At 41.3% G+C, this 14,214-nt stretch overlaps 1 gene segment (V, D, J or C); it reads right to left on the bottom strand.

Annotated features, from left to right (window-relative positions):
• The window catches only part of LOC114628506, a 392,361-nt gene extending 380,340 nt beyond the window's left edge, over window positions 1-12,021 (bottom strand). The window contains 2 exon segments of the C gene segment in view: window positions 11,394-11,686; window positions 11,771-12,015. Coding sequence covers window positions 11,394-11,686; window positions 11,771-11,819 — 342 coding nt within the window.
• Between the last annotated feature and the right edge of the window lie 2,193 nt (window positions 12,022-14,214).

The raw sequence follows: 14,214 nt of genomic DNA, 5'->3' as shown, positions 1-14,214 counted from the left end.
ACAGTTTGAAAACTCCTTTAAAAAAATTAATGGCTAAAGTCCAGAGGGCTAGAAGTGCTTGCCACTGAGGACTCAAAGTACCTATGTCCATTAAGTTACTTACTGCTTCTCCATTTTTCAAAATACTAGAAGTATGGCTGTACCCTTAATGATTCTTAGGATTGTGATATTGACTTAACTATAGAGAAAAGTCATTGAAAATTTTTTTGGTTCTTTCTTATCACATGTTATAATGTGATTATAACATTGTTATGTTTTTATAGTGTAATGTGAAGTGTTTATTATGAGAGCAACCAGGATGATAAAGTGCAATTCTCAATGTTCACTTTACCTGTTTGTGTCTGCTTATACAGAAATTCTTCATTTAGGGTACTGATCACTTGTACTGATAGTGCTAGTGGAGAAAAAACAAAGTGTGGCTGGCAGATGCGAAATGCTACTTAAGCATAGCTAGTATGTCTAGAATGTCTTTGTGCATAGGTTGAAATTTGTGTGTGTGTGTGTGTGTGTGTGTGAGAGAGAGAGAGAGAGACTAGAAGGACAGAGAGAGACATAGAAACAGAGTGAAACAAAAGACATAGACAGAGAGACAGAAAAATTTTGGTAATATTACCAACAGTAAATTCAGATTGTACATGTGTGTTTTCCTGAACACAGAAAGCACATAAGGATATATCAGTGAAGGCAATAAGAATAACTATACGTCTTCCTGGAAATACAGATGTGATTTATTTGTTTCAGTCATTAAATACCAACATAGTGCAAAGCAAGAAGGAAACAATCTCATTCATAGGATATTAATATTCTGAAAGTAATAAAATGAATTGAACACAGGTATGGGGCCTTAACTCTTATAATCCCAGCACTCAGAAGGCTGAGACAGGAAAATTGCTGAGTTCAAGGCTACCCTGGGCCATAAAGGGAGTATCAAGCCAGCCAGAGTTCAAGAGCAAGATCCTATCTCACAAAAACAAATTTAGAAAATATATAGATTACATGTGGATTAAGGGTATAAAGCTCATATTATGTGGAAATCAGAAATTAATTTTTAAGCACTTTATACAGCACCCCGTTTTTTCATCTGCAAACGATGGGCTAACGTCAATAATCTTAAAATTCTGTGAGCATTCATTACTGCCTTTAGCACATACTATTTCATTGCCTCCCAAAGCTTACATGCGAAGTGATTCAAAGGAGACAGTAAGAGAGTCAAAAAGAGAAGGAGATAAAAAGGGAAAGGAAGGAAGACAATGAGGAGGAAAGTAAGGGAGGAGGGGGGAAAAGAGAGGGAGAAAATTTGGTGGAGAAACCAAGGAAGAGGAAGAGAGAAAGGAAGGAAGGCAGGTAATAAGAAAAAAACTAGGAAACAAGGAAGAGATGGGTGGGGGAGACATTGTGAGGGACAGGTGACAATGGTAATCATGACCATGCAAAACAGTGAGAATGCTTGAAGTCAATTTAAAGTAATTATCTACCCTGCTATTTTCTGCCACTATTCTTGACACAATCAGGTGAGCTGTGCCTAGAAATGATGCTGAAATGACCCTGATCCAAGGAAACTTTCTTTACAGGAAGCAATGTTAGTTCCAAATACTGTTATATATTTTGAAAGAATTTTTAAAAAGATATTATGATTTTTGCCTGAAGCATAGGCAGAAACAAATATTGATGTAGAGTTTTCTTCCTGGTAGCTATAGCCACGCTGGAGAGAGGGTGGCTTGAACAGGGAAGCCAGAGCTGACTGCCATCCCTAGCAAGGGCGAGAATTCAGTGAGGAAAGCAAAGGGGGTTGAAAATGAAGCAATTTTAGCCTGGCTGTCACCTAAAAATAGAAATGTCTAGAAGCAGTAGAGCTGAGGCAGAGGCTGGAGAAGAACCAGAGCAAGCAGGAAATGGACTGACTGGCAGCCAGGTCCTTATTTGTCACTGAGTCTGAATTTGTCTTTCTTTAAACTCCTTCTATCTGGCCAGGCTGAAGAGTGTGTCTTAGTGGGAGAAGCGTACATGTTCATCTGTCTTATATATGAAGTCACCCACCGTGGACCAAAACTCCCACTGTTACTTCTGCCTTGAGTGACTTTAATCAGAAGAGATTCCCTGAGAAATCAGGGGACAGTGCTCTTCTAGATCAGAGTGAAGAGAGTCTCACAGCCGGACCTGTTACCTGCTGTGTTATCCTGTTACCTGTTAGTGTGGCACAGGAACCCATGGAGACGTCATTGTCATAGGTGTTCCATCTCTCTGTGCTCAGACTGTTTCTCACAACTCCTACAGAATAAGGAACAAGGCAGCCTGATTCTTCTCTACCCGGAGCGGGGCAGATTACAGTGGCACTGTCCCGGAAGAGAATGATCAATTTTCTCACTGGCAAAACAAATAAACAAACAAACAAAAAAACCAAAAACCCATAAAAGTCAGCACACACACTAACTAATGTTATCTTGTGCCAGAAGGTTTATAGACCAGTTTACCAAATAAAAATTTAGAGTAAGGCGAAGGAGACATTGCATTACAGGCCTTTTCCCATTTGTCTTTACAAATTATCAGTTGTTTTGCCTATGTAACTAATGAATTCTCATCCAACCTCTTACAACAGCTATGTTATTGATACTATTGTACCGATCCCTCAGTATTTAATCTAGCTTCTTGAAAAGAACAATTGACAAAGTTAATTTGTAATAATATGAATAATATGATATACAAGCCTTTTGGTTAACTTTAAAAACTGGCTATATCTTACCTTATTTTCCTTATAGGGAGGAAGTTGCAGATATTTTAATCGTGTGCTCAAGAGAAAAATCCAAGAGATCCCGGATTTCTATGCACTAACTTATAGGTCCTTGCTATTAGATTTTAATTTTGATGTTAGATGTGTGTGCGTTTGCCTTTTCTGATATTCGTAATTCTCAGAGGATTTTGAAAGCAGCTCATGGCAGAGAGAGTTAGATTTCAGCTTAGAAAATTGAGTTGGCAGTCTTCAGTGTATTTCTTTGTTTTGTTCCAAGATGAGCTACATAATTAACCTTTGCCGAAAAGAGGATTGTTTTTCCAGTTAAATTATTTGGCTAGACTCTCACTTTGTTCAGTATGGTGGAATAGATATGGCAGCACGAGTAGCTATCCCAGAACTTACGTCTGCTGCCTAGCAACTGCGCACAGAAAATGTAATATTATGACGTTCTTGGATTTCCACAAAGCAAGGGAAATTTCAAATTTGTTAAAAATGAGATAGAGTCTTGAGTAAAAACACATTTTCTTAGACCTATTTTCTGGGTGACTGTCAATCCACCCTGCTTTTTTTTAATCGTTGAGTATCTCGATAGCATCACAAATGTCTGCATCAGAGAGCAGGCTTGTTTTCAGGGTATTTGTAGATAGATCTAGAAGTTGAAAATAGAGTCCAAATGGCACTGTGCTCCTGATAGCTTCTGATGCTGTTGCTATTTTAATACAACATATGCCCAGAGGAGGTGTTTCCTATTATTATGTAAATTTATTTCTGCAAGAATAGAGAGAGAGGATCACACAGCAGATGAACAGCCACAAGAATTGTTAGTCTAATTCTTTGATGGTATAAACAGAAATTCTTTGAGGGAAACAGAAATGAGATCCTTGGTCTCTTTTGTCCTAATTAGTAGATTTTGTCACTGGCTGTACGTTCAAAGTCCTAAGGAATCTCCAGTCTGCAGCATTCATTGCTGGGCATAGGAGCTCACAACATACAAGACTGGACCAGACTAGAATTGACTGTGCTGGAACAGAAGTGCAGCTTTCAGAGCTTCATATACTGCTTTCAAGGATGTATTCTCTACCTGCACTTACCTGTGGGTTCCCAGTTCTTGTACCCCCAACTACTTTCTAATTCCATACAGGATCAGATAAAAGAAGTCAGTGAGGCCATTTGCTGGAACTTCAGTGCAGAAAGAGGTCTGGGTTTAGCCATTCACCTGACACCACTGGTTCACAGCCTCTGCAGACCACGCTTTTCCATGCTATAAATAAGCCAAAATTTCTCTTACTCCTCTCTCAAACAGTGAAGTCTCTCAGGCTTTCCTTAGAAGTCCGAATCTCAGAGCCACAGCGCCCCCTGGTGGCCAGTCAAATGAAAAGCATTCTTACTTTTTTCCTACTTGATTTTTTGTTTTCTCAAATATATTCCACCTCAAGGTTAAGGTTATGGGACAGAATCAACATCAGTGTGACCTGCCCAAAAGGAGTGAAGACATTCAAAAAAGACACTGTATATCCATCTCCCTTTGGCTTTCGTGATATTGAAACAATCTTCAAGATATTAAGTCTTCAAGACATACAGGGCCAACCAGAAGGGAAGCTTTTCTCCCAGAAAGAGATTTGCAAGTTATCAGACTATACTTTTCAGAAGAATGGAGCTGAAACAGTGATGGACAGGACCACACCTCGATGGGTGGAGACTGTTTAGATATGCATACCTCTGGCCCCTATGTTTAAAACTGAAGCTAAACTGCTTATTGGAAGCCTAAGTCACTGGATTTATTTTTTATTTATATTTTTGACCTTCTTCCCAATGTGAGCACAATGAATAAATTCCCCCTTTCTGCTTTTTACGATTCAAACAAAATGCAAAAGAAAGCAAAGGGGATAGGCACTCCACAGGAAGACCACTAGAGTCAACTAACTTGGACCTTTGGGGCTCTCTCTCAGTGACTGAACCACCAATCAAAGAACATACACGGGCTGGACCTAGACCTCCCCACACATGTGTAGCAGATGTGCAGCTTACTCTTCATGAGAGTCGTGAACAACTGGAAAGGGGTCTATGGAAAAAGCTGTTGCCTGTATATGAGATATGTTCTTCAAGCTGGGCTGTTTATCTGGCCTCAGTAGGAGAGGATGCACCTAGTCTTAAACAAACTTGAAGTGCCAGGATCTGGTGGGGATACCCAGAGGGTGCCCCACCCACTCAGAGGAGAAGAGGAGGGGGAAGTATTAGGAGTGGGGGTGACCAGGAAGAGAGCAATGAGGGTGAAGTAGAGTGAATAAGTAAAAATAAAAAAGAAATAATATAAATAAATAATAATTAATTAGAAAAGAAAAAAAAGAAAAGAAAAAAAGCACACCAAGCAAAATTGTTTTAGAGTTCAGCATTTCTATTGTGTATTAGGGCTGGTGGGTGATAGAGGTCTTAGAAACAGGGACGCACATCGGAGGGAAATTGTCATTGGTCCAAGGCTCTCCTATCTCAGAGTGATTTCTTAACAGGCATCATGTGAGGAAGGGGTGCCCAATGAACAAGTGAGAAGGCAGGAAGAGGATGATCCTGGGACTGCCTAAGGCCATGAAGAAAAAAAGGGGCCTCTCTGGGTGCTGCTAGAAGAGAGGTGCCATTGTCTCTGAACACCCTTGGCTTCAGAAGCACATTTCACAGGAAAAGAGAAAGAGCCATTGTCCACAGAGGACACAAGCCTCACTGAAGTTCCCACTCCCACTCAGCTAGAGAGGTCACACAAAGCATATAGTCTGAGGCCCATGCGATGCAGTAAGCTATGAGATCCACAGGCATTCTTGACAAGTTTCCAAACGGAGGAGTTCTAAGCCCAGCAGCTGAAACTGAAATGTAACTAGTGGATAGTTGTTCTCTTGATGTTCATCATTTGAGGGAAAACATCAGACTCCGCAAATGATGTTTGAGTTCTCAGCTAGACATTGTGTCTTCAACATTTTGGGGGACGGGAAGAAACTTTTAGTAAGGGTATCTTGATGCTCTGAACTAATGGTTGGGTTCCAAATTTTATGAAGCATGTGGGGAACTGTCATTCAAATGTTCTGGACCAGATGCCAACTGGGGTCCTGTTGATAAATAAAGACTTAACAAATACTAACATGTAACGGTATTCCTTAAAACTCTAAGGAGTAACCATTCCCTCAGTGAAAAATAAGGGATGATATCCTCCAGGTCACTAAAGCCAAAGATCTTCAAAAGAGTGTGTATACTGGGGCTTACAATAGGAACATTGTTGCTAGAGCAAGTTGCAGGATGCTTAATTACTTCTTTTCTTAAGGATGCTTCCACCTGTTATGCCCAGGTCTCGGGACCTCCAAGAGATCTCAAAGAATTGCTATGTCCGCTGTAGAGATACATAAGAGCCCTTTATTTCAAACCCAGGTTTGGAGAGCAAGTTGCACAAAGCAAAGTTGTGCCCCCTGTCAGGGAGTATAGGGAATATATACAAGCAGGTTACACGGAGGAGGGAAGCGGCAGCTAAGGGAAGCTTTAATGTTTTTATGAACCAGTCTCAGCTGCCTGGGACCTCTTAATTGGCATGATTTCTCTCTAAGGATGTATGTTTTTTGCTTTTCCCAAGGCCATAAGCCACCTATGTTAGGGAGTGTTTGGCCATCCATCAGAGAGGGTGCCAGCTTCAGGCGACATGGAGGCTGCTGGGCTGTTTTTGTTTATCTGTATTCAAACTGATATCTTGGTTTCCAGGATGTGGGTGTTATTAGAGTACGGATTTGTGGTCTTTGACATCTGCCTGCGGTGTCTTTTCAGGAGGGGTCAGGTGGCAGGAAGGGGGATTTCTATGTGTGAGGGGCTGAGGGGGAAGGGGGAAGTACTGTGGCTGTGATGAGCACCAGCCTGCTAGGCTTCTGGGGAAGTGCCTACGCCTGCACTGGCCATTTGGCCATTTCGCTTAGCCCCTCCACACCCTAAATCCAACATGCTCATACCCTGGCCTTCAAAGTTGTATCAGATTACTACAATGTTCACCCCAAAGTAAACTGAAAAACAAGTTTGTTTATTGGAAATGATTTATGTTTGGAGGCATTTGTCTGCAAAGGGAGTAAGGACACAAAAGATCAAAAATTTAGAGAAAAATATAACCCTTGAAGATATTTTCTCTTAATCCTATTTGCCAGTTTAGCAGAATCTGCTAAGAGGACAAGGTGGAGGAAAGATAGAGAGAGTGGGGTACTTTGAAAAGCTACCAGTAGCTCTTGGATGTGTAGAATAACACTTCAGTTCAGTGCTACTGATCAAAAGGACCCTGGGACAGCTCCAGACCCAGGGCTTGCAGAGAGTGCAGAGGACTGCTGAAAAGGAGCACAGGGGAATTTGAAGAGAATGAAAATGTTTTAAAGCTAGATCATGATGACACTGACACAGCTATATGGATCTGAAGAGCTCAGGGAATTGCGCATGTGAATAAACATTATGTATGTTGTCCTGTCTAGCAGAGCATTAAACAGGGGTCCTGGGAGATCACCTGAAAGAGAAAGTGGGGAACTGGCAGACTCAAGGAAGGAAGATCTGTCTATAGTCTGATCAGATCGTCATCTTTACTTTTACACACACAGGTTATATACACAAAAAGGCAGGATGTGGACAAGGGGATGACGCAGGAATGTGGGTGTTCAGGGGGAATACAGATTGTTCAGGGGGAGTACAGATATCTTCCAGAACAGAGTGTTAGCTGGGTGAAGGTTCAGGGGACAGGACACTATGACTCCACCTATGATTCCGCCTATGATTCACTTGTCTTTATCTAAGTTGGTATTATCCACCAAGGTCACCTATCTACAAGGCCTATTAGTAGCCCTGCTTGGCAGCCTTCCACCAAAGCTGTTTGTTTACAATAGCTTCTAGGCATCTGTTTCAGTGTTTTTCCACAGAGACCCAAGACTTGGTGCTAGCAGGCATGAATGTCAGGCCTATTGCTGATTTTAGGCCTATGGCTGATTTTAGGCCTTCAGTGTATAAACAGGGTTGCTCCCGACAGTATGTTATATGAGTTTCCTGTCAATAAAGCTGCTAAATACTCAAACACTGTTTCAACCTTAAACCATTGCCCACTTTAGACCAGGACTTAACAGTGATCCCTGGGACTCCTCAAAGTTCAGCTTCAATTTAATTCTTTCATCAGCTTGATGAAGATGATGTGCCACTTGTACAACTTCCTAGCAGGTACAATCTCAGTCCTGTCGAGAGAAAGATGAAATCATTCAGAACCCTAAGTACTCTCTAATTGTTCTTGTAATCCAGGATTCATATGAAGATAATATCATCACAAAACAAGATATGACAACAGACAAAAAATGGCCCCCCAAATTTGGATATTACAGTTACTAGACACTGGTTTTTAAATAGTCAATGTTTGAACAAAGCAAATATAATGGAGAATTTTAGCAGACAACTTGGAACTATAGTCATGGTCTAAATAGAAATTCTGAACTGAGTTATACTGATTGTTTAATATATACATTCAGTATATTTGTTTATAAAGAGACTGTACAAAGCTTAAAGAATAGATAAGTTGGAAAGATAAGGTGAAACTACTCAATCAAAATTAGAGAGATAGAAAAAACTAGAAATGAAAGCATGTTAATTAGGTCATTGGTGTAGGTAGATGATTGGCCATAAATCTAAGATCTTCTAGAGAGACAGATTAATAGAAAACCTTTGACCCTCCTGTTCCACACTTTTGGACTCTGTCTGCATAAGTACCATCCAGGCCACTACTGTAACTCCTAACAGCAGCAGAATTCCTTGTGAACATAATGTCCATATCTAAGCACCATTCCTATGGAGCAAGTCTGTGTCTACATGAAATTGATCATCACAGATGTAGCTGACATTAAATGATACAGTTTATATTTTTATCAAATCTAAATAATCAGGCCTTTAAGGTAGTGGTCAGCTGCAATAATGACAAACATAGGAGGTTCATAGCAATAAACTTCAGAGCTGATGTAACCAGTGTTTCTTAACAAGTTGGTGTCCCTTGTCATCTACCTCTACCACCCATTCTAGATCTCCTCTAGCCTGGCTCTGCTTTTCTGTGGGTTGTTCTTGTACAGTAGGATGGTCCAATCTTTACTCCTTATGGCAGTAGACCTCAACATTCCTAATTCTGTGACAGTTCCTCATGTTGTAGTGAGTGACCTCCAACAGTAAAATTTTTTTTTGTTGCTACTTCATAACTGTAATCTTGTTACTATTATGAATCATAACATAAATATCTGTGTTTTCCAATGGTCTTAGGCAACCCGTGTGAAAGGACCATTCTGCTCCCAAAGCCGTTGCGATCCACGGGGTGAGAATTGCTGCCTTATGGCTTTGACACCTTTTGGTACATCTACTTCTTTTATTGTGATTGACTCACTCAACAAATCGCCACCTATCACCACAATTACAGAAACTTGATTGAATTCACTCAAATCCACATCAACCTTTTTCCTTGTTTCCAATAATGAGGAGCAAATTGGTGACCACATGGTATCTATTTTTAGAAACTCGATTTGTATAATTTCAATTTTTCATGCTTACATTCTAGCATCCCTGTAAAACTAAACAAACAAAAATCAACCGACAAACAAAACCAAAACAACAAACATAGTTTCATTTTAGAATTAACAGAATGCTTATTATGTATTGTGGTTGTAGTGTCAATTTCCGTCTCCTTCTTCTCATAAACCAAAATTTTTTATCCAACAGATCTGATAAATTCAAGGGTAGGAACTACGTTTGTGGCCCCTGAGTCAGTAGGAGTGAGGATCAACAGAGCACTGACCCTACTTCTACCTTATGAATTAACTTTATCTAAACAACTATCGATAAAAGAAATAAAAAGATTTCTAATACAATGCAATTAAAATGGAGAAAAAATAGACTACATGAGGCACTTAGTTACTTGATGAGAGAGTATTTGGTCAAGATTATTCACCAACCACATTCTGTGGTTTCTAGAGAAAATCTGTATGTTCGTGACCTCTGACCTTCCCTCTATGAAATATCCTATTTTAGCCATTTAACTTCAGGTATTTATCTGTTCAAAAAACAACTGCAATTAAAAAAATGTCATGTAGACTTCTTTCTCCTGGGGAATATATGGTGTTAGGAAAGAGTCAGACACATGAGAGTTTGTGTACAGGAAGATGGTGTTTTTGCAAGGCTGTGGCTGAGCTGCTAGCACAGAAGTACACAGCTGAGTCTTCCAGCATTGTGGGTTGGATTTTCAGAGTAAAATGTGAACCATCTGTCCTTTCAACTGAAAACTGATCCTTAAATAGTTTAGACTTTTCCATGACTTTACCATTGTAGAAAGAAACCATAAACTCCATCTGCTGTCCTAAGATCTGTTTATACCAATAGAAATATAGGTGACCAGAAACTGGGTCACAACTGAGGGTCACCATCTGTTTCACAGCTATTACTTGATGACTTGGGAACTGTAGGACTTTGGGTCCTGTGTGTCCTGTGGAAAAAGAAAGAACATTAATGGGAAACTTAAAGATTGTCTCAATATGAAATGAAAAGTCTAGAATTTCTAAGAACCTACCTGCTTCCAGGAGACTAAAAATTGTCCAACACAGGAGCCAGATATCCATAGTAGGGTCACAGCAAGAATGTAGTTTTACCTAGCTTGAGTGACTGCACATAAGAAAGAGAGGAGGGGCATGCTAAGTTCTCATGGTGTCATAGGCAAGGTCTGACAGGGTTATTGGTTAGTGGCAAGAGTTACCCTCTGCAGACTACTCTCTATGGGAGAAAAGAAACCCGAACAGCAAGCATACAACAAACATCCGAGGGTTCAGGATTCTGTTCTGCCTATGAGATAGATCTGATGGTGTGCACAAGACAGAGGGCCATTGCTAGGAGTAGTCAGAGGGAAGTCAGAGTTCAGCAAAGGATGTTGTAAGAATTAAGTCTTCCTGAGAAACGTCAGGAGATTTCCTCTTTGTTACTGTGGTGAGCAACAACTCAAAAGCATCAGACTCTACAACTAACAACAGAGTACAAAGAGTCAGCATGAAGATTAAGGGGTGGAACGAAAGAGTCAAGCACGAAAACCTTGTTAAAAACTTCAATGGGAAAGAAAAGCAAGAGTCAAGAACCTGACCATAAGCAAAGAGAGTAAATTAACCAATGGCAAAGATCAAATAAGGAAGGATTATCCTGGGATATAGGAACTTAAAGAGCCACTTGGTGAGAGCGGGGATTTCTCAGAAAAAGTGTGAGCATATTTGGAGCTGTAATGAGGACAGAGGTACAGGCTCTTCCTGAAAAGAGAAGTCCTATAAGAATACCTATTGGAAGAGGATTGGTAAGAACAATTAAGTGGTCCATAAAAGATTGCTCAGGACTACAAACCCTTGAAACAACTTAAACTCGAGCTTGTCAGTCCCATATTTAACTGTAGACAACGTTCTACTCAAGTCAAAGCTACTGCTTTGCAGACTCATAATTTGGCATCATGACATCAAAATTAGCAGGTGGCATTGTGGTCTGAGGTTTTCACTTCAGTACTGTGGACTACTGAACAAAGTCTCCAGACTCAGGTGGACCAGTTATTATCAGCAGTTTCCTGGATAGGAGGTTTATGTACAGGGAGGCAAGAGCTCTAAAGGGCTGTGTCTTGGCTACTGGCACAGAAGTATGTAGCCGCGTCGTCAGGCTGTAGGGCTGTGATCTGAAGGTCTAAGTAGGATTTCTGTGAATTGTGAGGTTGGAAACGACTTGGGACAGTCTGATTGTCAGCAAGGTTTTGATAGTTATAGGAAAACATGAGCTCTATGGACTTCTTAGCACTTTGCCTATACCAATACATAGCATTGTGGCCTAGATACTGTTCGCATATCAGGGTTCTTTCGCTCCCCGTGACTGCCACCAGATGTTTTGGTTTCTGGATAATTTTAGGGTCCACTGGACCTGTGGGAATAAGAAAACAAGTTTAATTGTAGATGGATGTTCTATGTAAAATACAAAGCTGTACGGACCAAGACTAGGACTCACCTGCCACCAGGAGAGAAAAGGCCAGGTAACTGAAGAGCGTGGAGCCCATGGCAGAAAGACAGCATGGAATCTGTTTTTCTCTTTAGATCCTGGCTATGTGGGTGCCTTTTGCTGACCCTGTAAAAAGGATTGCTTGGATGCTCCCTGTTGCGTAGATGGTTTCAGCTCACACTTCCTCTTAGCCCTTTATACTTGTCAGGGCGTAGGCTTCCAGACACACCATGCCTAGCTGCCTCCTGGGGCTCCTGAGACAGTTTCTTGTACCCGCAAGTGGTACTCTTTCTTCTTTCTACTTTGTATTACGTCTCCTCCCCTGACAGATTCACTTCCCTTGGATAGACACCCTTCCTGCTTCCTCTCATGGATTCAGATTAGGCATACCCAGGCTTTCTCTCCTTCATCCTAAGAAAGGCAGCCTCATTGTGCATCAGAGACTTTTCTGAAGCAACCTGTACATCATGTCAAGGCACAATAATTTAATGATAACTATAGAAGAAGCACCTCAGTGAGTGCTGAGAGAGGCAGAAGAGGAATATGCTATAACCCTGTCTCCCCCACCTCCTCCAATTCCCCACCCCCACCCCCGCACACACACACTGGGAACATACCACCTCCTAGATGACTAGCCTTACATATAGAAAGGAAACAAGGAGAGGAAGCTACAGGAGAACAGAGAAAGAACATCTAGCTCAAAGAGATCTAGCCCAGGGACACTCAGGAACAATACCCTATATGTTCTGGATATCCTAGTGTCTCTAAGCTCCATCCACACCATTTCCCAAACAGAAAAAGGAGCAAAGTCCTATGTTCTACTTCCTGCCCAACTCCCTTTCCATCTGCCCTTCTCACCTAACCCATTATCAGCCTCAAGAGTTAACATGAGGTCACAGCTCTCCCTAGAGGATAAACGAGCACATTACACTCCTCTCTGTTTTTTTTTTTCTTTTTAAAAATTGGGGTTTTTATTTACATTTCAGATGTTATCCCCTTAACCCATTCCCCCTCACCCAGGATCCCCCTATCCCATCCCCCTCCTCCTGTTTCTATGAGGATGTGCCTCCACCCACCCACTCCCACCTCCCCACCCTCGAGTTCCCCCACACTGGGGCATCCAGCCTTCATGGGACCAAGGATCTCCTCTCCCACCTGTGCCCAACAAGGCCATCCTTCCCTACATATAAAGCTGGAGCCATGGGTCCCTCCCTATGTGCTCCCAGGCTGGAGGTTTAGACCCTGGGAGCTCTGGTTGCTTGGTATTATTGCTCTCCCTATAGGGCTGTGAACCCTTTCAGCTCCTTCAGTCTTCTCTCTAACTCCTCCATTGGGAACCCATTGATCAGTTCAATGATTAGCTGTGAGCATCTGCCTCTGTATATGTCAGGCTCTGGAAGACTTCTAAGGAGACAGATATACTAGGCTCCTGTCAGCATGCACTTCCTGGCATTCACAACAGCATCTACCTTTGGTGACTGTACATGGGATGGATATCCAGGTGGAAAAATCTCCAGACGGTCCCTCCTTCAGTTTCTGTCCCACACTTTGTCTCCATATTTGCTCCTGCTGGAGAGATGGCTCAGTGGTTAAGAGCACTGATTGCTCTTCCAGAGGTCCTGAGTTCAATTTCCAGCAACCACATGGTAGCTCACAACCATCGGTAATGGGATCTGATTGATGCCCTCTTCTGGTGTTAAATACATATTTTTTTTTTTAAAAGAAACATACTCAGATAGTCACTGAAAAATGACATGGTGATCCTCTCTGATCTTATTTCCCCTCATGGTACCTGAGTGAGTTTGCGGTATACAGAAAGGTTAACCAGGGTGTTGAAGGTAGGGTGATTCATAGACTATGGAGGCATCTGAAGCCTTGAAGATGTATAGGCTGCAAACATCAGCTCTTGGTGAAACACCCAAGATAAATTAAAAAGTATCTACTAAACACATTCCCACTTGCCAGGCTCTGCTCAAACACCAGGAACAGAGGAGGAAAACAGACTATTTTGAAGTAGGCTACCTTAGTTCGTTTAAAAATCACTAGTGAATAATGTTATTCTTCTTGAATGCTGATGGTGGGGGGGAACAGTGCACACACACTTTGTGAAATTTTAAATGCAATTGCTTTTAGGCACCTAAATAATGTCATCTTCTGGTTTCCCTTGAAATGTGGATGCAGATAAAGGCTGAAATAATTATTTTCAACCCTCTGCCAAATATTCAGACTAGTCAGACCACCATCAGCCAAGATGTCTACTCTTCAGTAGCAGGAATGCCAGTGTTCTCCAACTCTATCACAATGCTTTACAGGGGTGGGTGGTTAATTCAGCTTCTTAGTAGCTGAATAGGTGAATGCAGTGATAAATAATAAAAGATCACATGTAAAGGGTAAGTCAAAATACCGCAAGTGCTTCCAGTGAGGTATTGTTGGCACTGATTTTATATATATAG

The sequence above is a fragment of the Grammomys surdaster genome, unplaced genomic scaffold (assembly GCF_004785775.1).
Source record: "Grammomys surdaster isolate TR1022 unplaced genomic scaffold, NIH_TR_1.0 269, whole genome shotgun sequence".
In the NCBI taxonomy this organism is placed as follows: domain Eukaryota; kingdom Metazoa; phylum Chordata; class Mammalia; order Rodentia; family Muridae; genus Grammomys; species Grammomys surdaster.
The sequence above is the reverse complement of the archived record's forward strand: the minus strand, read 5'-3'. Positions and strand labels throughout refer to the sequence as shown.